The 21,045-nt window shown below is 40.7% G+C and overlaps 1 protein-coding gene across 1 annotated transcript; it reads left to right on the top strand.

Moving 5' to 3' along the window:
* The first annotated feature begins 855 nt into the window (after positions 1-855).
* Positions 856-21,010, top strand: LOC104544679 (dihydropyrimidine dehydrogenase [NADP(+)]-like). The gene is made up of 4 exons (XM_010189609.1): positions 856-1,080; positions 7,290-7,433; positions 18,014-18,154; positions 20,840-21,010. Exons 1-4 carry the CDS (start codon positions 856-858, stop codon positions 21,008-21,010), a joined length of 681 nt encoding a protein of 226 aa, XP_010187911.1.
* Positions 21,011-21,045: the final 35 nt, after the last annotated feature.

Here is a 21,045-nt window from a genome sequence, read left to right as displayed (position 1 = left end):
ACTCCTTTTTGTTTTATTGATGATTATTTCATGACTTCAGTACATTAGTAGAATGTAAGTTTTTGCTGCACTATAGTAAGCCTATAATCCTAAAATCTTTTCCATCACTTGGTGTATGTAAGCTGCTGAAAAACCAAACATTTAAGTAGAACATGAATAATAATTTGTTCGTGATTTTGAGTTAGTAGAGAAAATTTTGGCAGTGTTAGAAAAATGATGAAAGAAGAAAGAATTGTTGTTTTAAATAACGGTTTTATCTGCACGCTGAAGCTTGGTGCCATATATCTCATGGTGAGGTCACAGCAATGTGTTTTCCTAGAACACACATTAATGTTCCGTTTAGTCTCAGAATTACTGCAGGGCTGGGGGTTAGCTCACCCGCTTTAAATAATCATGGTCTAAAGAGCGGGCAGAACCATTGAGTAACTAAATGTAATGGTATATACACATGCAGTGTGGGGAGCAGGGGTTACAGGAACAAGTATATGTGCAGTAATGACAGATTATTGAGACAGCACTGTTTATGAAGCAAATAGAAGTTCCAAGAGAAAAAAAAATCAAAATAACTGAAAGGCAGAGTTCATTTTTTTCTGAAGAATTGTTGTATTCTGTCCTTTATTTTGAAGGCATTTCCACATCATTACAGGCAGTGATGCCAGTAATATCTCAGCTCAAAGAAACAGAGCTGTGAGAATTTGTGAACCCTTTAATACAAGGGACAAATTCTTGCTGACATAGCTACAGCAGCTCTGGGGACTGTGACAACTGCTGTTGGACAAGAAACTCACAGTCAGATGGGACCTGATGGAGTGAAGTATCCCATCCTCTCCAAGGCATGCTTCCTGCCCACGTGCTATGGGGAGGAGTCTCACAGGGTTCCGTGCTGCAAGGCTTGACGTGAATCTTGCTGCAAGGCTTGACGTGAATCTTGCTGCAAGGCCTGATGTGAACCCTGCTGCAAGGCTTGATGTGAACCCTGCTGCAAGGCTTGACGTGAACCCTGCTGCAAGGCTTGACGTGAACCTTGCTGCAAGGCTTGACGTGAACCTTGCTGCAAGACTTGATGTGAACCCCATCTGGGTGACTCCTTCAGGCCACAGGTCCTTACCACGCAGTGTATGGGAAGGGCCCATACGTTAGCATTGCCAGGCTGACACAGAGGAGAGCAGCTATTTAAGAGAATTTAGCTTTGAATGTCTGAAAGAATAAGTATGTCTGAAAGAATAAGAATTAGCAGCTTCACTTTCTCCATTGCCACACGTACTTAGTTTTCATTAGTTAAGCAGTTTACCTGATTAGTGGGGAAAGCTTGTGCAAAATATTCTCTCCATATATCTATGAATATGAATATATGCATTATTTGCCACCTTCAGGGGAACAGAACTCAGCTTTTGACTTTATTGTTGAGTTGTTTTCTTTCCCAGGAGCACAAGCTGCCTTGACACTGTGACAAGACTTTGTTGTTGCTGTTGCTGTTTGTTGGCACTGGGACTTTGTGTTTCCTTCCTCTATGGAAATGTTGGAGTCATGCTTCGCTGTATGCTCTGAGAACAAGCGAAAAAGCAGATACCACTTCAGGATACCTTAGTAATCTTTTTTTTTGTTGTTAATGTAAAGTTGCAAGAAGGTGGAGGCAGACCACTGAATGAAAATTGTTGCGCAGTGTGAAGTGTGGCTGAGGCCAGATGTACGTGCAGCATGTAATAAGGATTCTAGATATCTGCAGCCGTTTTGAGCACATTAGACTTTAGAAAAAAATAAACTTGAAGGATCCTAAAACAACTGGAAAAGACCATTGAAACTGAAACAGCTTCCTCTGGAAAACCTTATACATTAAATATAGAAATTTTCCACATGAACAAATAGGGGTCAAACATGACTGAAACCTTTGTGCTGAGGGCATATAAAATGACCCATACAAACCTGATTTAAATTCTTGTAGCTCCTGGGTGAGGGCAGCTGTCTACCTTGCTTAAATGTTAATATTTCCCTTATCTGATTGCCTTTCCATACCATGCTCCCACTGTCAGGGGTCCTACTTCACCTATTACTCTCTTCAAAGCTACTCATTCTTGTCTGCAACCTTCATAGCTTTAACTGTGTCTGAGGTAGTCACTTGGTTGTGTGGCCTCCCAAGCAGTTTCACTCAGCTTTTTGCCATCCAGCTGCTTGTCTCATCAGTTCTCTGAAGCCACCGAAGAATCTTCCCAGAGGTAGTTTTATCAAGGGAGCAAAGGGATGGAGCCCAGCTTTTCTTCACATTTACAGAAAGGAGTGGTATTTGGGGAGGAAAGCTAAACCAACTACACATCAACCATTCTTCATAGGAAGGGAGTAGTCAGCATGGATTTATGAAGGGAAAACCACATTTGACCAATTCAACAGCCTACTACAATGAGATGACTGGCTTGGTAGACAAGAGGAGAGCAGTGGGTGTTACTTTAGTGAGGCTTTCAATGCTGACTCCCATAGCACCCTCATAGACAAACTGGCAAAACCTGCTGTAGCTGAGCCTGCTCCGAGCAGGGACATGGACTGGATGGTCTCACGACGTCTCAACCACTCTGTGATTCTGTGGAAGTAGCTGACCACCTTTGTCCTTTCCAATCTTTGAGAGAATTCGTATTTTCTACTCCTTTCTTCTCTCCTTCTCTGATGGAAAGCTGTTTGTTAAATAGTTTCAGAGAAAGATCTATACAGAAAAACAAGCCACAGAGAAGGAAGATGAAAAGCCAGTGCTCCCTAGAATTGTTTATGTAAGTTCTTCCTTTACCTTGTGACCACAGCTCCCTGAAAGTCATTTTTATGAAAGTTACTATTTTCTTGTGTCCTTTTTGATGCCCCATCTCATCAGTACATACCAGCAGGATATACTACAAATCCGCTGGAGTAACCATAGGAGACTGTTGCTTATTTTTTGTTTACGATGATACCTAGCTGTGACAACTGAAATCTGGGTGTTCTAACAGTAGATAGCAGCCAGCGGGAGACAACTCCCAAATAAGCAACCTGTGAGTACATCATGGAGACATACATGGACTTCTGCAGAATAAGGAGCAGACCAGTTTCAAAGGTAGAAATAAGGTCAGGGTTGTCTGACGCATATTGCACTGCCCTGCTCACTGCCCTGTTCAACCAGTTAGGCTACTTGCTGGTGTGCCCGTAAGAATGCTGCAATCTGAAGTGGAGCATTCCCTCTACTCTTTACCATTAGGAAACCAGCACCTTTTTTAGTTCATAGTATGCTCAATTACCTTCAGATTGATCCGTGAATAAATTATAATCAAAACAGACTTATTCACCTTAAAGCTCTCTCAGCTTAAGGTTTCATTGTTGATTCATTATGTTGTCAGTTGTCTATTGGGAGGATAATGCTTCTTTATATCTGGATGGAGACAATTTTAGTGGAAGATACTGTTATCTTTAAATGAGTAGGATTTAGCTTTTCTGGTGAGAACAAATTCATCAATGATGAATCCCCGGAGAAGCTACTGAAACAAAAAATCACAATGTTGCTGGAGACTTATACAGTTCATCAGTTAAAAAGCGGCTTTAGGAAGTCTTGGAGGGGAGAAGGATTTGGAACCTTTCTTTCTGTAAAATACCCCAGCACAATATTTCAAGCTTCCAGTTTTGGGATAATGAAATTATAAACAATAAAATAATGCCACTTAATATATTTATTTTGGCTCCATTCTTGATGTTATCCCTCCAATAGAAACACATTGAATTATGGCTATATAGAGACAGATGGATACAAATAATGCTGCTATAGACATCACTGACACAGATATACAAGTAGACAAGAATTATCTAATTACTCTGTTTGTTGCAATCCTCTAAGTACTTGCCATGATCCACACATTCATATTAATTGTTTTTTTCTAAGCAGATGTTGATATGAAAAAGATATCAGTGTATGGAGAGTTTAGTGACATTAGAATATCTGGAAATTAAAAACCAAAACAAAGAAACAAAAAATGCCACAAAAAACATACTGTAGAAAGATTTCAAAAGCAAACAGAGTTAAACTCACCAAGTTCTCTGCTTGTGCTTTGTGCTAATTGTGCTGTTAAATCCCCTATGTGCTTAGGAAAATATCCCCTACAATGATTAGAGGTGATTTAATTTTAAACTCTCTTAAACATCCGTCTCTTCAGGACTTATTTCAACATTTCCACTTGTGCTGTATCCACTAACTCACTTCATTAAAAGATTGTTTGCCATTTTGTATGGCCTTTGACTCCAAAATGTTTGAAACCACAGCTCTGAACAATAAGCAGCCTCATCAGCGTTCCCTATATCTGTGCATTACTCCAAGGGGAACCATCAATAATTTCTTCCTAAGCTCCTGAGGCTACGTTTTCATGTATTATTTATTGTTATAGAAAAGATTGCTGGTGAAAACTGAAAAGTGTTGTTTGATGAAATTCGGCTTGGCTGCTTGTGAAGTCCTGTTCTCCAAACACAGAATAGCCAGACCACTTGTATGGGCACACAGTCACCTTCTGTTAAGTCAGTGGAAGCTCACTGGGTATGCCCAAGCCTGGACTAAAACCTACTTGTTTCCTTAATTGTTTTAAATTCCATTTAATCGGTTTCTTGATGGCAAAACAGAAATGCGCAGCAAAGACTAAGGTTGAATGTTAATTTTCTAGCTTATTGATAATTTAATTTATTTTTTAAGGATATGGGTTATATAGTTTGATTTAACCGTATGCACGTCATTACGAAACATCTGAATTATGCTGTTGATGGCAATGCACACTCTTCAAAATTTCTGCTGTACATTCCAGCTGGCAGCTATATTAGATGTAAAAATCTAAGAACTTCCATCTCACAACTTAGAAAATTAATTAATTGCCTTTGTACTTGACTTTTCACTTATACACAAATATTAATCCTTTTTCCACACTTTTCCTTAGATCACCTATTTCATTTCAATATACTCAATATTTCTGTCTGTAGTAATTAGGCGATTAGACCCACATTAAGAGAACAAAAGAGTAAAAGATTTATTCTGCAAAGATTTGGCTTTTCTTCCCAAAGATGATCTTCAATCAGTCAGGCCATGAGCAACCGTCTCCTCTCTACTACTTCAGTTAAAACCTCAGCGAAATTAGCTTTGCTACCTACTCTGAAACTCAGCAATTCAATTCCTGGCCAGACAGTGAAGAGTCCAAAAACGCTTTGTCATCAGGTCTCCTGCCCTCTCAAGCCCAAAGTTGTTGGCATCAGCACATAAATTATGGAGAGAAAATAGTTTCTCTGTGACACAGTTCCTACTTATTTGTAGCCAAAATGTATTTCCAATTGATGCAGCCTAGCAGACATACAAGACTATCTTTTAGAAAAAATATCTATTTTCTAGATTTTTGCTAAAAGTCTTAGGCTTTCTAAAAGTCATACAAAGAATTGAGTCTCTATGTGTGTGCTTTAGAGCCTACTGATTAGATTGAAATTAGACAAATTCTTCCTTCTACTCATTTTCCTGTTTAAAATAATTCTGGTTTTGCTGTCTTACTTGACTTCAGTATGTAAGACTGTTACCTTACTGCTGTTTGCAGTAATATTTCAAGCCTTGTTTTAAGACATCCTAGAAGATTTCATTTCCAAGATCATGTATGGTAACTGCGCAGAAAGGAACTATGTTTGATGTCTGTAAGGAAGCCCTTGAACATGACATTCAGGAACAAAGTTGCCATTGGACAGATAAAACAAAAGCCTTTTGCTGGTGGGCAAGCACAGGCTACATCTAGATTTGGGACAGATGGGGTCTGCAACATCCCCCACAGTTCTGGTCTAGCGTTTGCCTACGGTGAGGCTTTGTCCCAGAGTTCGGCTCAGTCCCAGGCTGCAAGAGGGCACCTCCTCTGGAGAGCACCATGAGCACCATGCAAGTCTTCTGACTCAAAGTTAAAAATGTGAGGCCACAAACCAAGTCTTAGAGGCAGGAAAGCATTTCAAGGAGCTCAGCCTCTGGCAGTATGCTCACAGTGCCAAAAACATAGCAGCCAAGAAATCCTTTATTTGTCATAACAAGAAGCCTGAGGTCCCAAGGTTGTGTATCGTGACTGACAGGGCTCGTTGAGGAATTTTTGTTCTAAGGATTTGCAAAAGAGCAAGGCAACCTCTTCTGGATTTACTTAATTTAAAAAAAATAATAATTTCTAAATTTTTTAATAATTCTAGTTTTAAAATTCACATTGAAATTCCTTCTTAAAAAATTGATAACCACAGCAGTACTGTATCTTGTTCGATATGCTCTTTGAGGTTGTATTATTAGCGTGAATTAATGCTAGCAGCTGCTGGGGCTATGTATCCCCTGTTACTACCTGCTAGTTTCTGCAGTACTGCAGTAGCTTCTGGACGGGGTTTAGCTAGGTGAATAAAACACTTTTGCAGAATAAGGATCTAGTTTCAGGGGAGGAAGGGCATGGTCATTTGCATGAAGCAAAAATCCATGTTTTCTACCATTTTTCATTCACCTACCTCTGTGATTGTGGCACGCTACAGTTGTCCTTATCTCTGCTAGGTAAGCAGAGGGACTTTTTCTTTCAGGAAGATGGGTGTTTTATGAAATCTGAACCAGCACTTTCATGTTCTTGGGTGAGACATGATTCAGTGAAATTTGCAGTTCAGTGAAATCTTCCTCTAGAGTTTGCTTAATTGGGTTCAAGGATTAACTGTTGCAGAAAAGACTGCAAGTGGGACACAGAGGTAAATTAGGGCATTAGAATGTGTTTCAGTTTGTTTGGTCTTTGCTAGCCTTACTTTGACAGGTCAAGACAGCCTTCTGTTATCAGAATGCAAAATACATGTTTGTAGGCTTTAAAAATATATATTGATATATTCAGATATCCATACAATCTCAAACACTGGCGGAACCCTTCTACGTAAACGGATGGTTTTATGATGTCTTTCCACATACCATAGAAATAAAGTTATCCATTTGAATTATTTAACATGATACATTTTTATGTATAAGCAAGTATGCAATGGGGAAATATAAGACTGTTGGATGCTGACCTGCAATTCAGCTATTTTTCTGCAGTGGTGTATTATTCTTTTAATATTCAATAGATATTTTCAAGTCAGGCCCTGAAGTTCATATTTTATTTTCATTCACTTCTCACTCTGGTACAGTCTCACTCATTCCAATTCCAACTTCCCGAATAAGAAGCAAGTTGCACTCAGCAAGGACTTAGGATCTCGCCTTTGGGATCAGCCTCACCTTTTTGCTATGCCTGCTCATTAAGCATAATCATATTTCCTCATTTTTCTTTCAGAAACTACCCAGTTTTGGGTCTTACCTGGAGCAGCGCAAAAAGATAATCGCTGAGAACAAGATTAAACTGAAGGAACAGAGCATGGCTGCTGTGCTTCCTAAGAAAAAGCATTTCATTCCGAAGAAGCCCATTCCAGCAATCAAGGTAACAAAAATCCATGCTTACGCATAAGAAACGATCAGCCATCAGGCACTTGACATGCACAGTCATTTCTAGCAGTTTGAGTTGGTTATTACTGCTTTTAAGCTTGTTAGAGGGCATCAAAGACAACTATTTATGCAGACTTTCTGGCTTTTTACTGAAATCGATGGGAAATTATTTGTGATGTACGTGTATAGGTATTTCCCTAATGTCATTTTTCAAAATGAAGATATTCAGGCAATGGAACAGTAATTGTAGAACAAAGCATGGGTAATGCCTTGAAGAATGAAGTAGAGCTGTTAGCAATTTCTTTCCGTTTGCATGCTACAGCGTGAGCTCCGTTCATGATACCTTTTGATTACTTGCGATGTACTAAAACCCTCCATCTTTCATGTAGGATCAATGGAAAAGGTTGGTGTTCGGTACATATGAAAGCTGTGTCATAGGTTTGCAGACTGAACTTTTAAAGCTGGAGAATCTTTGTCTAAGTAGCTGATCCACCGCCTACAATGAGTAAATGTCAAGGTGAAAATAAAACCTGTGACCCCATCTACTGCATAATCCATACATTGGAGCTTTTCTCTTCCCTTAGATAGCAAATAAATGTCTATAAAATGAAACGTCAGAAGCTAATTATTCTAGGTGTTCACTTTAGACCTTACTTAAACTTCATGTCTGAACAGGAAAAAGCAGCAGGCTTTTTTTTTTAATCAGAATTATCATGTGGGCCTTTTTATAAAGCAGTGTGAAAATTATATCTGTTGAGCTTGTCAACTGTCTTCCTCATATACGTGAGAATATCAGATATCTACAGATAGGTCACTTTCACTGTATGATCAGACCTGTAGGAATTCTTGCAAAAATAAGGCCAAACATAAAGTACAATACAAGCAGTGGCTCAAAATAACACGTAATTCTCAAGAGAATTTTTCAGTTTACCAGCACATGCAGTAGTCCAGGCTAATTGGTAGGACTGGAAAACCAACCGAGGAGAAATTTGGAGTCATCTTCCTGCTTAAGTTAAATGGTTTGCCACTTCTGTAGGCCTCTCTCAGGTTTTTGGACTGCTTATTTTGGTGTGTATCACGCTATTGAAAATTGCTCCCCTCCTCTCGTGCTGAGGTTCCCTTCTTTATGTACACAAGAAGTTCCAAAGAACAGGAAACTACAGGCATTTTCAAAGCCTACTTGACCTCAGAGGTTTTGTGGTTCTGTTCTCTTTGCAGGGAGAGTATTGATGTGGGGGAAAAGAGAAATAAGCAGCAGCACCAGCCAATAACTGCATTTTCAATGAGATAGCTTCCTTCTGAAAACAGCAGAAAACCAAAAAACTGATACCATCCAAAAGCAAATAAATTGAATGTAGGAAAAAGTTTAGGGAGAGGGAAAACAGACATCGAGACTTGAAAAAAACCATAAATAAAAAGTTGAGGTCAATAATTTATCAAGCCTAACTCCAAGTACAAAAGCAAAAAAGAACCAAGTAGTATGAGAGATTAGAAAGAAGAAAACAGGCCCTGCTGCAGGGAAGAGGAAAACTAATTCCCCAAAACAAAAACTTGGTTTACAAAGACAGAGAATTCTTTTCTGTGGTGTCTGTGAGAAGCTTCTCAGTCAGAGAAATCAGGTCAGCATCTTTCTCACACCTTCATTTAAATGAGACTGAAAAAGACTGAAGCAATTAGAAGGTAGGTACCACCAAAGCTGATTGCTGACAGTTGTTCAGTCTGACCATCTCTTTAGAGGGAATGTTTTCACCATTTAGCAGCAATGAGAGAGGCCCACTAAGAAATAGAAAAATACCTGGGTTTTCCTTGAAGTAGGGAACTTGCTGCTACCAAGAGACATTTTAATAAAGTTTATTATTAATAAATCGAGGAGAAAATCTGCCAAGAGGATTCAGAATATTCTTTAAGGAAGGTGAGTGAAGCTTAATGAAAAGAAGCGACTTATCTGAGACCCTTCCCTGATCAGAAAGTCTCTGTGGAGAGAGGCAGAGGAGCTTGGACTTGAGTGATTTATTTGTAACTGTCCAAGAAGTGTTCACATTTAGAATTACAACTCCCAGACTGTCTCCAAGCGGTTCTGTCTTGGCTAATGCCCTGGACAGCAGAGAGAATATGTTCTGTTAGTTCAGACTAGGTTTTCAGGGGATGGGAACGATCAGCTCTTATAGTTCCCAGCCCAACTCTAGTTCTCCGGAGCAGCGAAGAGGTGTGCTTGAAGGCTGATCACACCTGGGAGATGCTGTCCTTCTAAGAGCTACCACCCCTGCTTTGGCTGGTTGTGTTTTCGAAGGGTTGCAGCAAATTTCCTGATGCTTGCCCAGAACTCCCTCATCTGTCTAATCGGCTGTTCGGTTGGTGATATGTAAATTCCAACATTTGTTTAAATTCCACATGCTGCCAAAATGCCTTTTTTTATAGATTTAAAAACCCTCTGTGATTATCCAAAATCTAATTTAATTTTTGGACAGCTTTTCCCATGGCTTTTCTCTTTATTTTCTCTAGTTTTCCGTATTAATTGAAACTGCATACTTTGATATTCAGCAGAGTTGTTTCTTCTTTTCTCACTTGTCTGTAATACCAGAATTTCTGCCATATATGAATACATGCCCTGGATCTTTTAAGCTGTGTTTTTGTACAGCTCCCACACACGTGTTTGCCTACCTCAGGTTAGCTCCTTATTACTTTAATTTCTTTCCTTATACATTCCTGTGGTTTTTTCCCCTAATAATTTGGTTCTTTGTCCTTCAGGGCCTATGCCATAATATTTGGTCACCGTTTATTTGCTTTTTATTGGATCTTTTTTTACTCCACAAGTCTTGCTGTAGAGATTGCCCTGTTTGGTAGCTCAAACACTCTTCCATAGCTCTGTTTGTCGGCTTAGCTGGGGCATGATGTTTTGTTCCACATGCTGGAAAATACCCATAGCGATCCTCAAGCTTAAATTCTTTGTGGTTGAACTATTTTTCACCCTTGTGAGTACACATATGTTTACATGGTCTTTTGTACATACATATATGCAAGTCTTTTTCTACGGGTGCCATAAGCACGCAGCTGGAAGCCAGCACCTTGGGAGGCATCTGGCCACATTTAGTCCAGTGGTGTATTTAATCTATAAGATCCTCTTGAGAAGTGAGGTGCACTGATCTAGACACAGCACTGTTATTCCAGGACAGCTTACCACTTGCATTCTTCCTGACATGTATCTGGGTGGTTCAACCTGAGTAGTTTTAGCTTGTGTTTGCCTGCCTGGAAAAGACCGTATTGTAATCTTCATTATAAACATGGAGCTGTTGCGTATTTCAGGTGGAACTGTGCATGTGTCTCCCATAATTTATGGGACTTTTAGGTCTCCTTACCCCAAGTATTTGCTGCAACATGATTCACAGCAATAATCTCTTCTGCAGTAACCCATAATGATCCCTTCTTAATCGCAGTACCTCAGAGAATATTCTCATGACATGCGACAGTTTAAGCAAATTTAAGTTAGTCTTCATATAGGAGGAGAAATCCTAGAGTCCAAAACTCCTTTTTGCCTCCCTGCTCTGACTGGCAACCAGGACTGCCTCAAGTGGGAATAGAATAGAATAGAATAGAATAGAATAGAATAGAATATTTAAATTAGAAGAGACCTACAGTGATCATCTAGTCCAGCCGCCTGACCAATTCAGGGCTGACCAAAAGTTACAACATGTTATTAAGGGCATTGTCCAAATGTCTCTTAAACACTGACTGGTCTGGGGCATCGACCACTTCTCTAAGAAGCCTTTTCCAGTGTTTGACAACCCTCTTGGTAAAGAAATGCTTCCTAATGCCCAGTCTAAACGTCCTCTGGTGCAGCTTTGAACCATTCATCCTATCACTGGATACCAGGGAGAAGAGATCAGCACCTCCCTCTCCACGTCCCCTCCTCAGGAAGCTGTACAAAGCAATGAGGTCACCCCTCAGCCTCCTTTCCTCCAAACTAGACAAGCCCAAAGTCCTTAGCCGCTCCTCACAGGACATTCCTTCCAGCCCTTTCACCAGCTTTGTCACCCTCCTCCTGACGCATTCAAGGACCTTCCCATCCTTCTTAGACTGTGGGGCCCAGAACTGCACACAGGACTCAAGGTGAGGCCAGACCGCCACTGAACACAGTGGGATCATTGCTTCTCTTGATTTGGTTATGCTCTGTTTGATGCACAGCAGGATGAGGTTTGTCCTCTCGGCTGCCAGGGACACTGCTGACTCGTGTTGAGCCTGGTGTCAACCAGCACACCCTGATCCCTGTCTGCAGGGCTGCTCTCCAGCCACTCCTCTCCCTATTTATACTTGTGCCCAGCATTGCTTGTCCGAGGTGCACATTCTGGCATTAACACTTGTTAAATTTCATCCCATTAATGATTGCCCATGCTGCAATCTATCTAGATCCCTCTGCAAGGCTGCCACTGTATTGCAGCCCATGAGAGGAAGAGCACTGTGCTACTGTATGTAAAACTGGAATGACTTTGTATGCCATGTCGTGGCTGATTAATGTAACAGCAGCATTACAGTAATTACACGGTGCTATTTTCTATCTTAACACCTTGCTAGTTTGCTTGTCTCTTGTCAGGACAGCACATCAAGCAGAACTTTCTGTGAGCTGTTCCTTTGTGTCTCCCGCTGTGTCTTCTCTTGCAGCTTTCTTTTATCTAGAACATATCTGTTGGCAAGAATAGCGAGAGTTCCTTACTTTGATACACTGTTTGTCAAGCCATTTTGTCACTGTGATAGTGCATGTTCATCCAGTTTTATGAAGTATCTATGAAGTTCCTTGGGTTTTTTTCTAATTTAATTTCAACTAAAATCTGCATCAACTCTCTATTCAAATCTTTTCCTGAAACACATACAAGCATATTAAACAGCATCATATCTAAACCAGAAAATTGGGACACTTTGTTAATCCTTTGCTTTTTCTCAACATCGATCATTGTATTTCAGCTCTTTATTTTTCCTTTGTTTAGCCAACTTGCAATCCCACGTCATGGCTACCTAATTTCAGAACTGTGTTGTGTCAGAGGCCTATCGAAACATAAAATTTACCAGGTTTTATATATATATTGCCTCACAGTCTTCATAAAGAATTGCAATAGATTCACGGTGCATAATTTTCATGACAGAAGCCATATTGAATGATGTTGTAAAGGTTCATTGGAGTTATTCTGTAAGTCCCTCTTCAGCTAGTACTGCAACCATTTCACTTGCTTTACTGCAACAAGCCTTAGAGGTCCCTAAATCCCAGAGCACATTTAATAACCTTTTTAACTATTGGCAAAGCATCTGTAATCTTTCAATGTAAAGTTAGTGTTAATGAGATTACACATTTTTGTTAGCCACGTTACTGTCAATTTACTTTTGTCACGTACCCCCAAATTCTGGTGACATTTTCTTCTTTAATCCATATTTTTTTTCCTAACATTTCTTCTTTTCATCTCTCTCTCTCTCTCTGTGCAAGTACCTCACTGAAAATGAACAGGTGGAAGGCAGGTATCTCCCTAATGGAGATAAACACCGGTACAGAGTTATTTACTTTCCTTGCAACACTTCATCCCCTTTCCGTGCTCTCTCTGTCCTAGTGAGGGCACCTTCTGCACAGCCCCTTGTTCTTTCACAACCCACTGAATCCTGAGAACTGCCCAAACACCCCATAAACAGAGACCACTTCAGACCAAGCACACAGCTTTGCTATCTAAATGTCAGATGCTTCGTTAGGAGCTTTTTATATTACTTGGTGGTCAATCAACTTCAGCATTTCTATCATGGTCAGTGGTCCCTTGGAGACCTGGAGGCTGAGGTTGAGGCCTGTCCTTCGGACAGCACTGCTATTCACAACCCGCAGACCTCTCCTTCTGGTGATCTAAAGATGACCCTGCTTTCCTTACCCACTGTTGCTGTCAGCTGCGAGTGCGCAGGTTCCTAGCCAGTGAAGCTTACTCCTGAACACAGTGTGACATGCAAAGTGTTTTATGGTGACCCAAAAAGGGCTATAAGAGGACAAGCCTGTGTGTTCCCTTTGAACTTGCAGTACCTGCACTGTGTGTGGGTTTCGAATGATCTGATGAGGCCTGTGGTGTTCATCATCTCTAGAGCACAGTGTGGTGTGCGTGAAGATGGACGCATCACGTCTACGAGGAGCCATACCTGAACCATGAATTATATTTGCAAATATAGGTTTACTAATATGACAGCTAATGAAAAAATCTAATCACTGTAAAATGTTTGATATATTAACATAAAAAATGCAGCTACAGTAATAAAAATAGCACTGTAAAAATCATATCCTACTGAATAGGTCTGCTCCTTGTGTATACTCAAAATCACATCTGCCTAGCTTAGTGACAAAATGAATTTTTTCTCTGTACTCATTAGTAACATAAAACTAATGGATTCTGCTCTGATTCTCTCCATAGCAACTGAATTCCCTGCCAGTTCCAGTTGCAGGGCTAAATTCCTCTCCCAGTTCATTCAGTACGGTTTTGTTGAGAAGAGTGGGACAGCACAGCAGCAATCCAAAGGAGCACTCTAGGTCCCTGAGACTGCAAAGGTGTAACTAAGGACAACATTTAACTTCCAGCTCTTCTTTTTTTTTTAATTGCTGCTGGTAATGCATAAGCCAGAAAGAACACAGCTTGACTTTCAGAACCTGGCTTCTGTTTGCAGGTCTGGCAGTTGGCAAAAAACCCCATTATACTGTAAACAGTGCAAATTTGATCCGGAGGCCATTGAGATACACCAAGTGTGGAATCCCATAGCGCCATTTTAGACAGTTGCTTTTTGGAGTGAAACTGCACTATATACAGTGAAAGCTGATTATTTCTTGCTGCACTGTTTCTTTTGTTCCAAATGTTTATGATTTGATGGAAACAAGAAGCTCTGAGATAGCTTGAGATGCTGTAAAAGAGCGCACCTGCAAAACATCTTTTAAGTACCATTGCTTCTTTAGTCAATAAAGTCTTGAAACTTTACAAATGAATAAAGATACAGTTTTTGCTTGTGAGAAAGAAGTGATTAAAAGACACAACACCCAGGAGTGTAGATGAGCAGTATATCATTGACACAGTCTTTTGAAATCACTGTCAGGCCTCTAAAATGCCATCATCCTCCCTATTTGGGATTCTGAGTCCCCGAAAGTGTATTTTGTGAGCTGTGAGACGTGAGACTTGGTTCGAAATTCAGAAATCACCATGCCATATGCATTGTTTTTGTTACTCCCTCTGTGAGTTTGTAGCTGGAAAAATCTATTTCGATCATGTTCTTCTAAGCAACCATTTCCTGAGCTATCTAATACTATCCTAAAGTGACCACCTCACTTCTTTCCCATTGAAAAAGCCTTTTCTAATTTCCAGCTTTAAATTTATTCATGGCTGGCTTATAATCATGTGGTCTTGTGCCAACATTGTCATTTAACTTAAATAGCTCTTTTCCGTCCCTGATGTATATATAAAGAGACATCATATTCCTGCTCTGCCTTCACTTTTCTAGGCTAAACATCTTGTTAGGCTCTTTTTGTCTTTTCTCATAAGCAAGGCCCTCCATCCCATAATTATTTCAGTAGCCCATCTCTGCAACCTGCTTGAGCTTTAGCCTCCAAATTATATTTAAAGAATACAAATGTGAATTCAGAACCTGCCTGGGAAAATTGTTAATTACTTATGCTGTTTAAATGTCTGCTTTTGTTAGACTAAAAAAACCTTTCACTATCAGGAATCTGGCCGTGTTGATACTTTTACAACCTAGGCAGGCAGTGGAAAACCACTTCATTCTATGTTGTACGGGTTTTACATCATTTCTTCGGTACACAGCCCAGTGCTTGCAGATGACACCTGCATTGGTGACACACAGTGGGTTGTTTGGGGGCTGTATACACAGAAGAGAGGCTTATAAAATCCTTAGTGTTGCTGGGGGCAGTAAATCACACAAAGACACAGGTATTTTGAAACCTGTAGCAGGTATGGTACAGACTGGCCACGTGAGACTTGAAACAAGCTGGAGCTGCATTCTACAGCTACAATTTTTCAGCTGAAACAGGAGACTGCAAAAGCCCGAGAACTGTAACAACCTGAAAACTGCTGAGCAATTCCCAGTAAATCCATGAGCTTTTCTGAGCAACACATGGAAATGAAAATACAGAGGTGTGAGCCATTCCTAAGAGATCACATTTGGCCAAGTTAGTTACTGTAGCTCACCAGTGGAGGCACAGTAAAGGGCTGTGTGTTCAAGTCTAGTCCTCTGCAATAGCAAAGTAAAAAGTATTAGCTGAAACACTTTCATAGTAGTTAATTGACCTTTTACAGTGGTTTAAGCAAACAGATTTTACTTCAAATTTGCAGTGAATTTGGACCATGCACATAATCAGCTTGCACAGCTTTATTGATGAGTGCTAACTCATTAAGCTGTGATAACTCACTCACAGTCACCTGTCCACACTCATCATTGCTGCCTTTAGCAATGTGCCATAGCTGTTTTAGGCTGGAAGAGCATTAATGTTCTCTACATGTTGCAGAGAAGAACTGGGAGGCTTTTAGTGCCGAACGAACGCAAGCAAGGTATTTCACATGTCAGCAACTTGGGGGTTTAGCAGAGAGAAAACATTTGAGTGTTTTTGGAACAGGAAAACAGCACCATTTCCTTGGCCTTCTTCCTGGGCTTAGGATATGGTTGAATTTCCTACCTCAACAGTCATTAAGAGCAACTACATAGATCCTACCACCGCATCCAGCAAACAAAGGAATTTGTCTTATCGCATAAAGAAGTATCTTTGTAATTAGTGATGGAGTTATTACATTCAGGAAGTAGAGCCGTTGTTGCAAGTTCGTAGCAGACTCAAGAAGACAAAGTTGGACCCATTTTTACCTTTAATTCATGTAGCAGAGCTTTCATTTCATAAAATATATGCACCATATCAGAGCAATAGGGTGATATGGCTTTGCCAATGTTAGCTTGCCAAAGCCATATCACCCTATTGCTCGGATATGGTATAGGAATAATTAGGGATGCCTAGTTTGTTTGAAAGTAAGGATGCCCAAAGTAATATATGCAATGAAAATTTAAGTTACTGTAATCTGGTCCTTCTGGAAGAAGAATTGAAAACAATACAAGAGCATTGTATGTGATTATAAATTATACAAGTTAAATATAGCATGCTACTACGCACTTAAATTGGTTGCTAATCATTTCAGGATATTTTTTTGACTGATAGGAATAAGGTAAATATTGCTTGTTCAAAAAATATTGAGGAACAGAATTCAAAAAGAAGTCCTTATCATGTTTCTTGGTGATGCAAGACCAAAGGTAAACACTTTGAAGCTTATAATTCTGGGCCGACTTGTCTGTGGCTCATAGTTGGCTTGATCTTGAGCATTTTTCAATCGACATGGATCAAACTCCATAATCAAAATCATCATGACTTCTTGGTTTATTACAGTAGAATGACTCTGAAGACAGTTCTGCTCTCCTATCACTCAATGAGATTTCTCTAATGCTTAGCAGTTCTACCCCTTTTTAAAGCAAAAGTAAAATGGGTTGTTGCATCACAGAACCTTCATTTACTGAGCCCATCTTTATCTTAACAATGTAGAGTCTTGCACGTAAAATTGAGCTTGTTTTGCGACATGGGAACTATTGTAAAACAGGCTTAGTAAACTCAGAATATCCAGGCAACCAATACAGGCTTTTCAAATGCAGTCACAGTCATCATCTGTGCTCTATTTTTACAAGTTAAACTAATGTAAATGAGGGACAGCTGCAGTCCCAAGGACCTGGGACTCGTCCCATCTCTACCACTGACTCAGGGAAGCTGAAATGCCACTGAGCTATGCACTTCCCCTTGAGGTAAAGTGGAAATGGTTTGCATCAGGTGGGTCCCCAGCAACTTCTTTTAGAGGACACATTTTCCCCTTGTACTATGTACCCATATGCTCTCCTGTCATACACCTTTACTTCTGCAGCACAGAGGTTGATACTGAAATTCCTCCCTGTAAAGTTAACAGAACTGAAACAAGACTGGCAGGATTAAGACCCACAGCTTACATCTGTGCAGTATTTGCAATAAACATGATCATGTCATTTATGCATCTTACTAAAGAGAGAAAAGCAGTTCTTGTTCCCTCTGTCAGTTTATTTTATTGTGCCCCTTTCTTTTTGTGCTGTGAGTTCTTAAATCTGTGCTAATAAGAAGTGACCAAGGATTATCTGATTGTTTGTAGCATGTCACTCCCGTTTTGTGCTCCATTTTGTTCCTTAAGTTTCACACAATAATAGCAAAACAATAGCACGTTCAAAATCAAGTACTAAACGTGTAACATATTTGTAGAAAGTGTCTGTATACACATATATACTTCTAGTGCTGCCTACATTCAAAATGTGCCTCTATAGACCACTCTTGATATTTTACAGGAGGCATGAAGGTCAGCAACTTGGAAATTTGTAAGAAAAATCCTAAACAGCATCACAACGCATGGCCAAATCTTCCATATTAAAGTATTAGAGAGTGCTCCTGAGCAGCTATAGAAACTGCTTAGGTATCTTCTAAGTGAGTCGATAACTTTTTTTTTCCCCTAGGATGTAATTGGAAAAGCACTGCAGTATATTGGAACATATGGTGAGCTCTGCAACACGGAGCAAGTTGTGGCTCTGATTGACGAGGAAATGTGTATCAACTGTGGCAAATGTTACATGACCTGTAATGATTCTGGCTACCAGGTAAGAGCACAGCTGTAATTAGCAGAAAGGCACGATGAGTTATCTTTCTGCTGCTGCGAAGAAAGAACCCACCTTCTGTTAATGAGCAGGTGGTAAAAACAGATGTCTTAAATATTGGAATCGAACCCCAGCGCATTCTCAGGCTACGCCACACAAGCCCTGCCTGAGCTGTTGCGTGGTGGTGAGAAAACCACCCAGCAGGGCTCCTTCTGCAGGGTGATGCAGAGGGCACCCATCTCGCTGGCTCACTCCAGGTCACACTCCCCATCTCTCCCTAACTGCAAGTGGGAAGTGGGATGAGGAAGAGAAAGGAGACCCAAGTCAGATGGCAGTAAATGTAGCTTTTTGCTGGTTTTTCAGGTACACGAGGGGAAAGGGAAGAATGCATCCCTTCCCACCAAGGGGATACAGGGAGACAAGAGCTGTTCTTATTGCCCGATGCTTTTTAAGAAACCGAGTCCTTGTTCCATCAGCGTAACCCAACTTGAACTAATTCAGGTTTCAGGCAGGTGGGCTTTTGTTTTGACTGAGGTACAAGTCTTTCCTCCAGGATAGCTGCCAGGGTTTAGAGCAGCAGGTTGAAGCTTGCGGAAATCACGGTCACCAGGAAATAGCACAATTTTTGAGCTGAGGCTCCTGTTTGCAGCAAAGTATTTCTCTGATTTCTGCTCAGTACAGTAACCTAAGTTACTATATCAGCATTTCTACATCCCATTCCTTGCCATGTCCACTGGAGCTGGTGGACTGGTCTGCAGTAAAAGGGGCAGTACAGAAGGACTCGTGTTTATTTAGATAACCAAGCTACAGTCTAGCATAACCTCCATGGAATTCCATACGCAATAAGCAATGATTTCTACATGAATTTTTCCATTCTTCCTGGTCTGAGAATAGTTTGTCAGAAACAAATACTTCAACCGACCACGAAGTTTCCTCTGTACACCGTGACCTTTTGTTTATCCTTAATTCAGTCTAATCAATAGGAGGTCTGATTAATTTAACTACGTACAGTCAAAGAAAGAAGTCTTCCCATTTAAAATCAACTCCTGCAATTAAAACAAGTGTGTCAGAGCAAAGGTAGACATTTTTTTCCACTGATACGAGACAAGCAATGCTGCATTTATACCAGATTAGATTGCTCCAGTAGCCTTTTAACTGTCTAAATTTCTTCTTGACACTGCAATCTTCACCTCTTCTCCTTCCATCAGATTTCGCAGTGAAGGGGAGGACATAGCTCTTGGAGACCAAAATATTGTGTTTATATTTAGTAAAGCTTTATTCTCTATTACTGGAAAAAAAATCAGTACCAAAAGAACCCAAGTTTAAAACTCCAGGAGGTTTATTAAGCACACACACAAAGTTTTTTCTTTAATTAAGGAATTGAAAAGTAATTAATTGCAAAGAATTGAAATCCTTAATTGCAAAGAAATCAACCAGCCCTTCAAAACAGCATCTGCTTTCTGCTTCTCTTTGTTTCAAAAGTATCCATGCTGCTCCACAGAGCTATCACCTTGTACTCCACCAGAAAATCTTTCCTCAATTTGAAGTTAGCACTGTAGGCCCGACTTCCTCACCCTCTTTGAACTCCCTTTCCAGACGTGCAATGCTGTAAGGGAGAGAGGAAGGAGCCCTTCCCAAAGACTAAAACTTGCAGATTCAGGGCAGTTAGTACCTGCTTCATGTCCTCGCTGGTTGTTACAGCAACTTCTGTGCTTTCCTAGTAGTGAAACCCCAGATGCCACAAATCTGCCTCTGGAGCCAACCTGCAGCACCACCAGTACCTCCCAGCTCCTCCCCAGCTTCCCCACTTGCTGGTGGTGGTCAGGGAGATGTGCCAAGGCACCACTTGTTTGCAGAGAGGAGGGAGCTCAGCTTTCAGGCCTGATTTTTTCCTTCCTAAAACTCTTAAAAGTAAATATTTGGGGGGCGGTATTTTATTTATTTTTTAATTTTCTAGGTTTGCTTTTCAGATACTGAAGCTTCTGCGGTTGTGTGATGCTTTTGTTTTTGCTTTTAATTGTCATTTCCATTATACCAGGAGCTTATTTCATTGAGACTGCAATTGTTATTTCACATTCAAATATACTTATCACCCTAATTGCTAATGAGGATTCACTGCATAGAAACATGAGAACTAAAGCACGCTCTGCCTGCCCAAAACTCAGATATCCCTTTCGAAGACTTGCAAGGGAAAATAATCATATGAGGCACGGTGTGCTGTGTTTTTCTCCTCTATTTATTCAATTAGATTGTTTATGCTGTGCTGAAAATAAAAGTCCAAAGAACGCCTTGTGGTCAGCATTGTGCTGAAGCCGCACCGGCCGGTTCTGGTGTCTCCTCTGAACTGATAACCCTGGCAAATCGCCGTCTCACGAAATATTTCCTTCACGCGAAGGAGAAACATCCCTCTGGGAGTTTAATCATCACGGGCCAAACTCCTCCTTTTGTAACCAGCCTCTGTGACCATGAGCTTTCACCACGTATATTTTGGCCCCTATTTCTCATTTTAAAGTGTTGGGAAGGGGGGGTCGTTTTGTTCCCTGCCAGTTGAACAGTTGCTATAGCTGCAGTGCAGAATCACACCAAGATGTCTCCAAGTGCTGTAGCGCAGGAAATGCAGGCACGAAAATGGGAGCAGTTTTGACCTTTTCGGTGAGTGACATCAATGATGTTTATTCCTGCTCGCAGGCTATCCAGTTTGATCCCCAAACCCACCTGCCCGCGGTTACTGACAGCTGTACAGGCTGCACCCTGTGTCTCAGCGTCTGCCCTGTTATCGACTGCATCCGCATGGTTTCCAGGACAACACCCTACGAACCAAAGCGCGGGCTGCCCTTAGCCGTGAACCCCGTGTGCTGAGGTGACGGGGCCGACAGCTAACCTGAACTTTACAC

The sequence above is a fragment of the Mesitornis unicolor genome, unplaced genomic scaffold, assembly GCF_000695765.1.
Source record: "Mesitornis unicolor isolate BGI_N332 unplaced genomic scaffold, ASM69576v1 scaffold19478, whole genome shotgun sequence".
Classification (NCBI taxonomy): Eukaryota; Metazoa; Chordata; class Aves; order Mesitornithiformes; family Mesitornithidae; genus Mesitornis; species Mesitornis unicolor.
This window is presented reverse-complemented; position numbering and strand designations above follow the sequence as displayed.

Bases quoted from the DNA above. Each gene is read 5' to 3' on its own strand.
- LOC104544679 (XM_010189609.1), top strand. From the start codon at position 856: ATGGGGAGGAGTCTCACAGGGTTCCGTGCTGCAAGGCTTGACGTGAAT. The intron at 1,081-7,289 runs GTGACTCCTTCA...TTTTTCTTTCAG, and splicing joins TTGATGTGAACCCCATCTGG to AAACTACCCAGTTTTGGGTC. The intron at 18,155-20,839 runs GTAAGAGCACAG...TCCTGCTCGCAG, and splicing joins GTAATGATTCTGGCTACCAG to GCTATCCAGTTTGATCCCCA.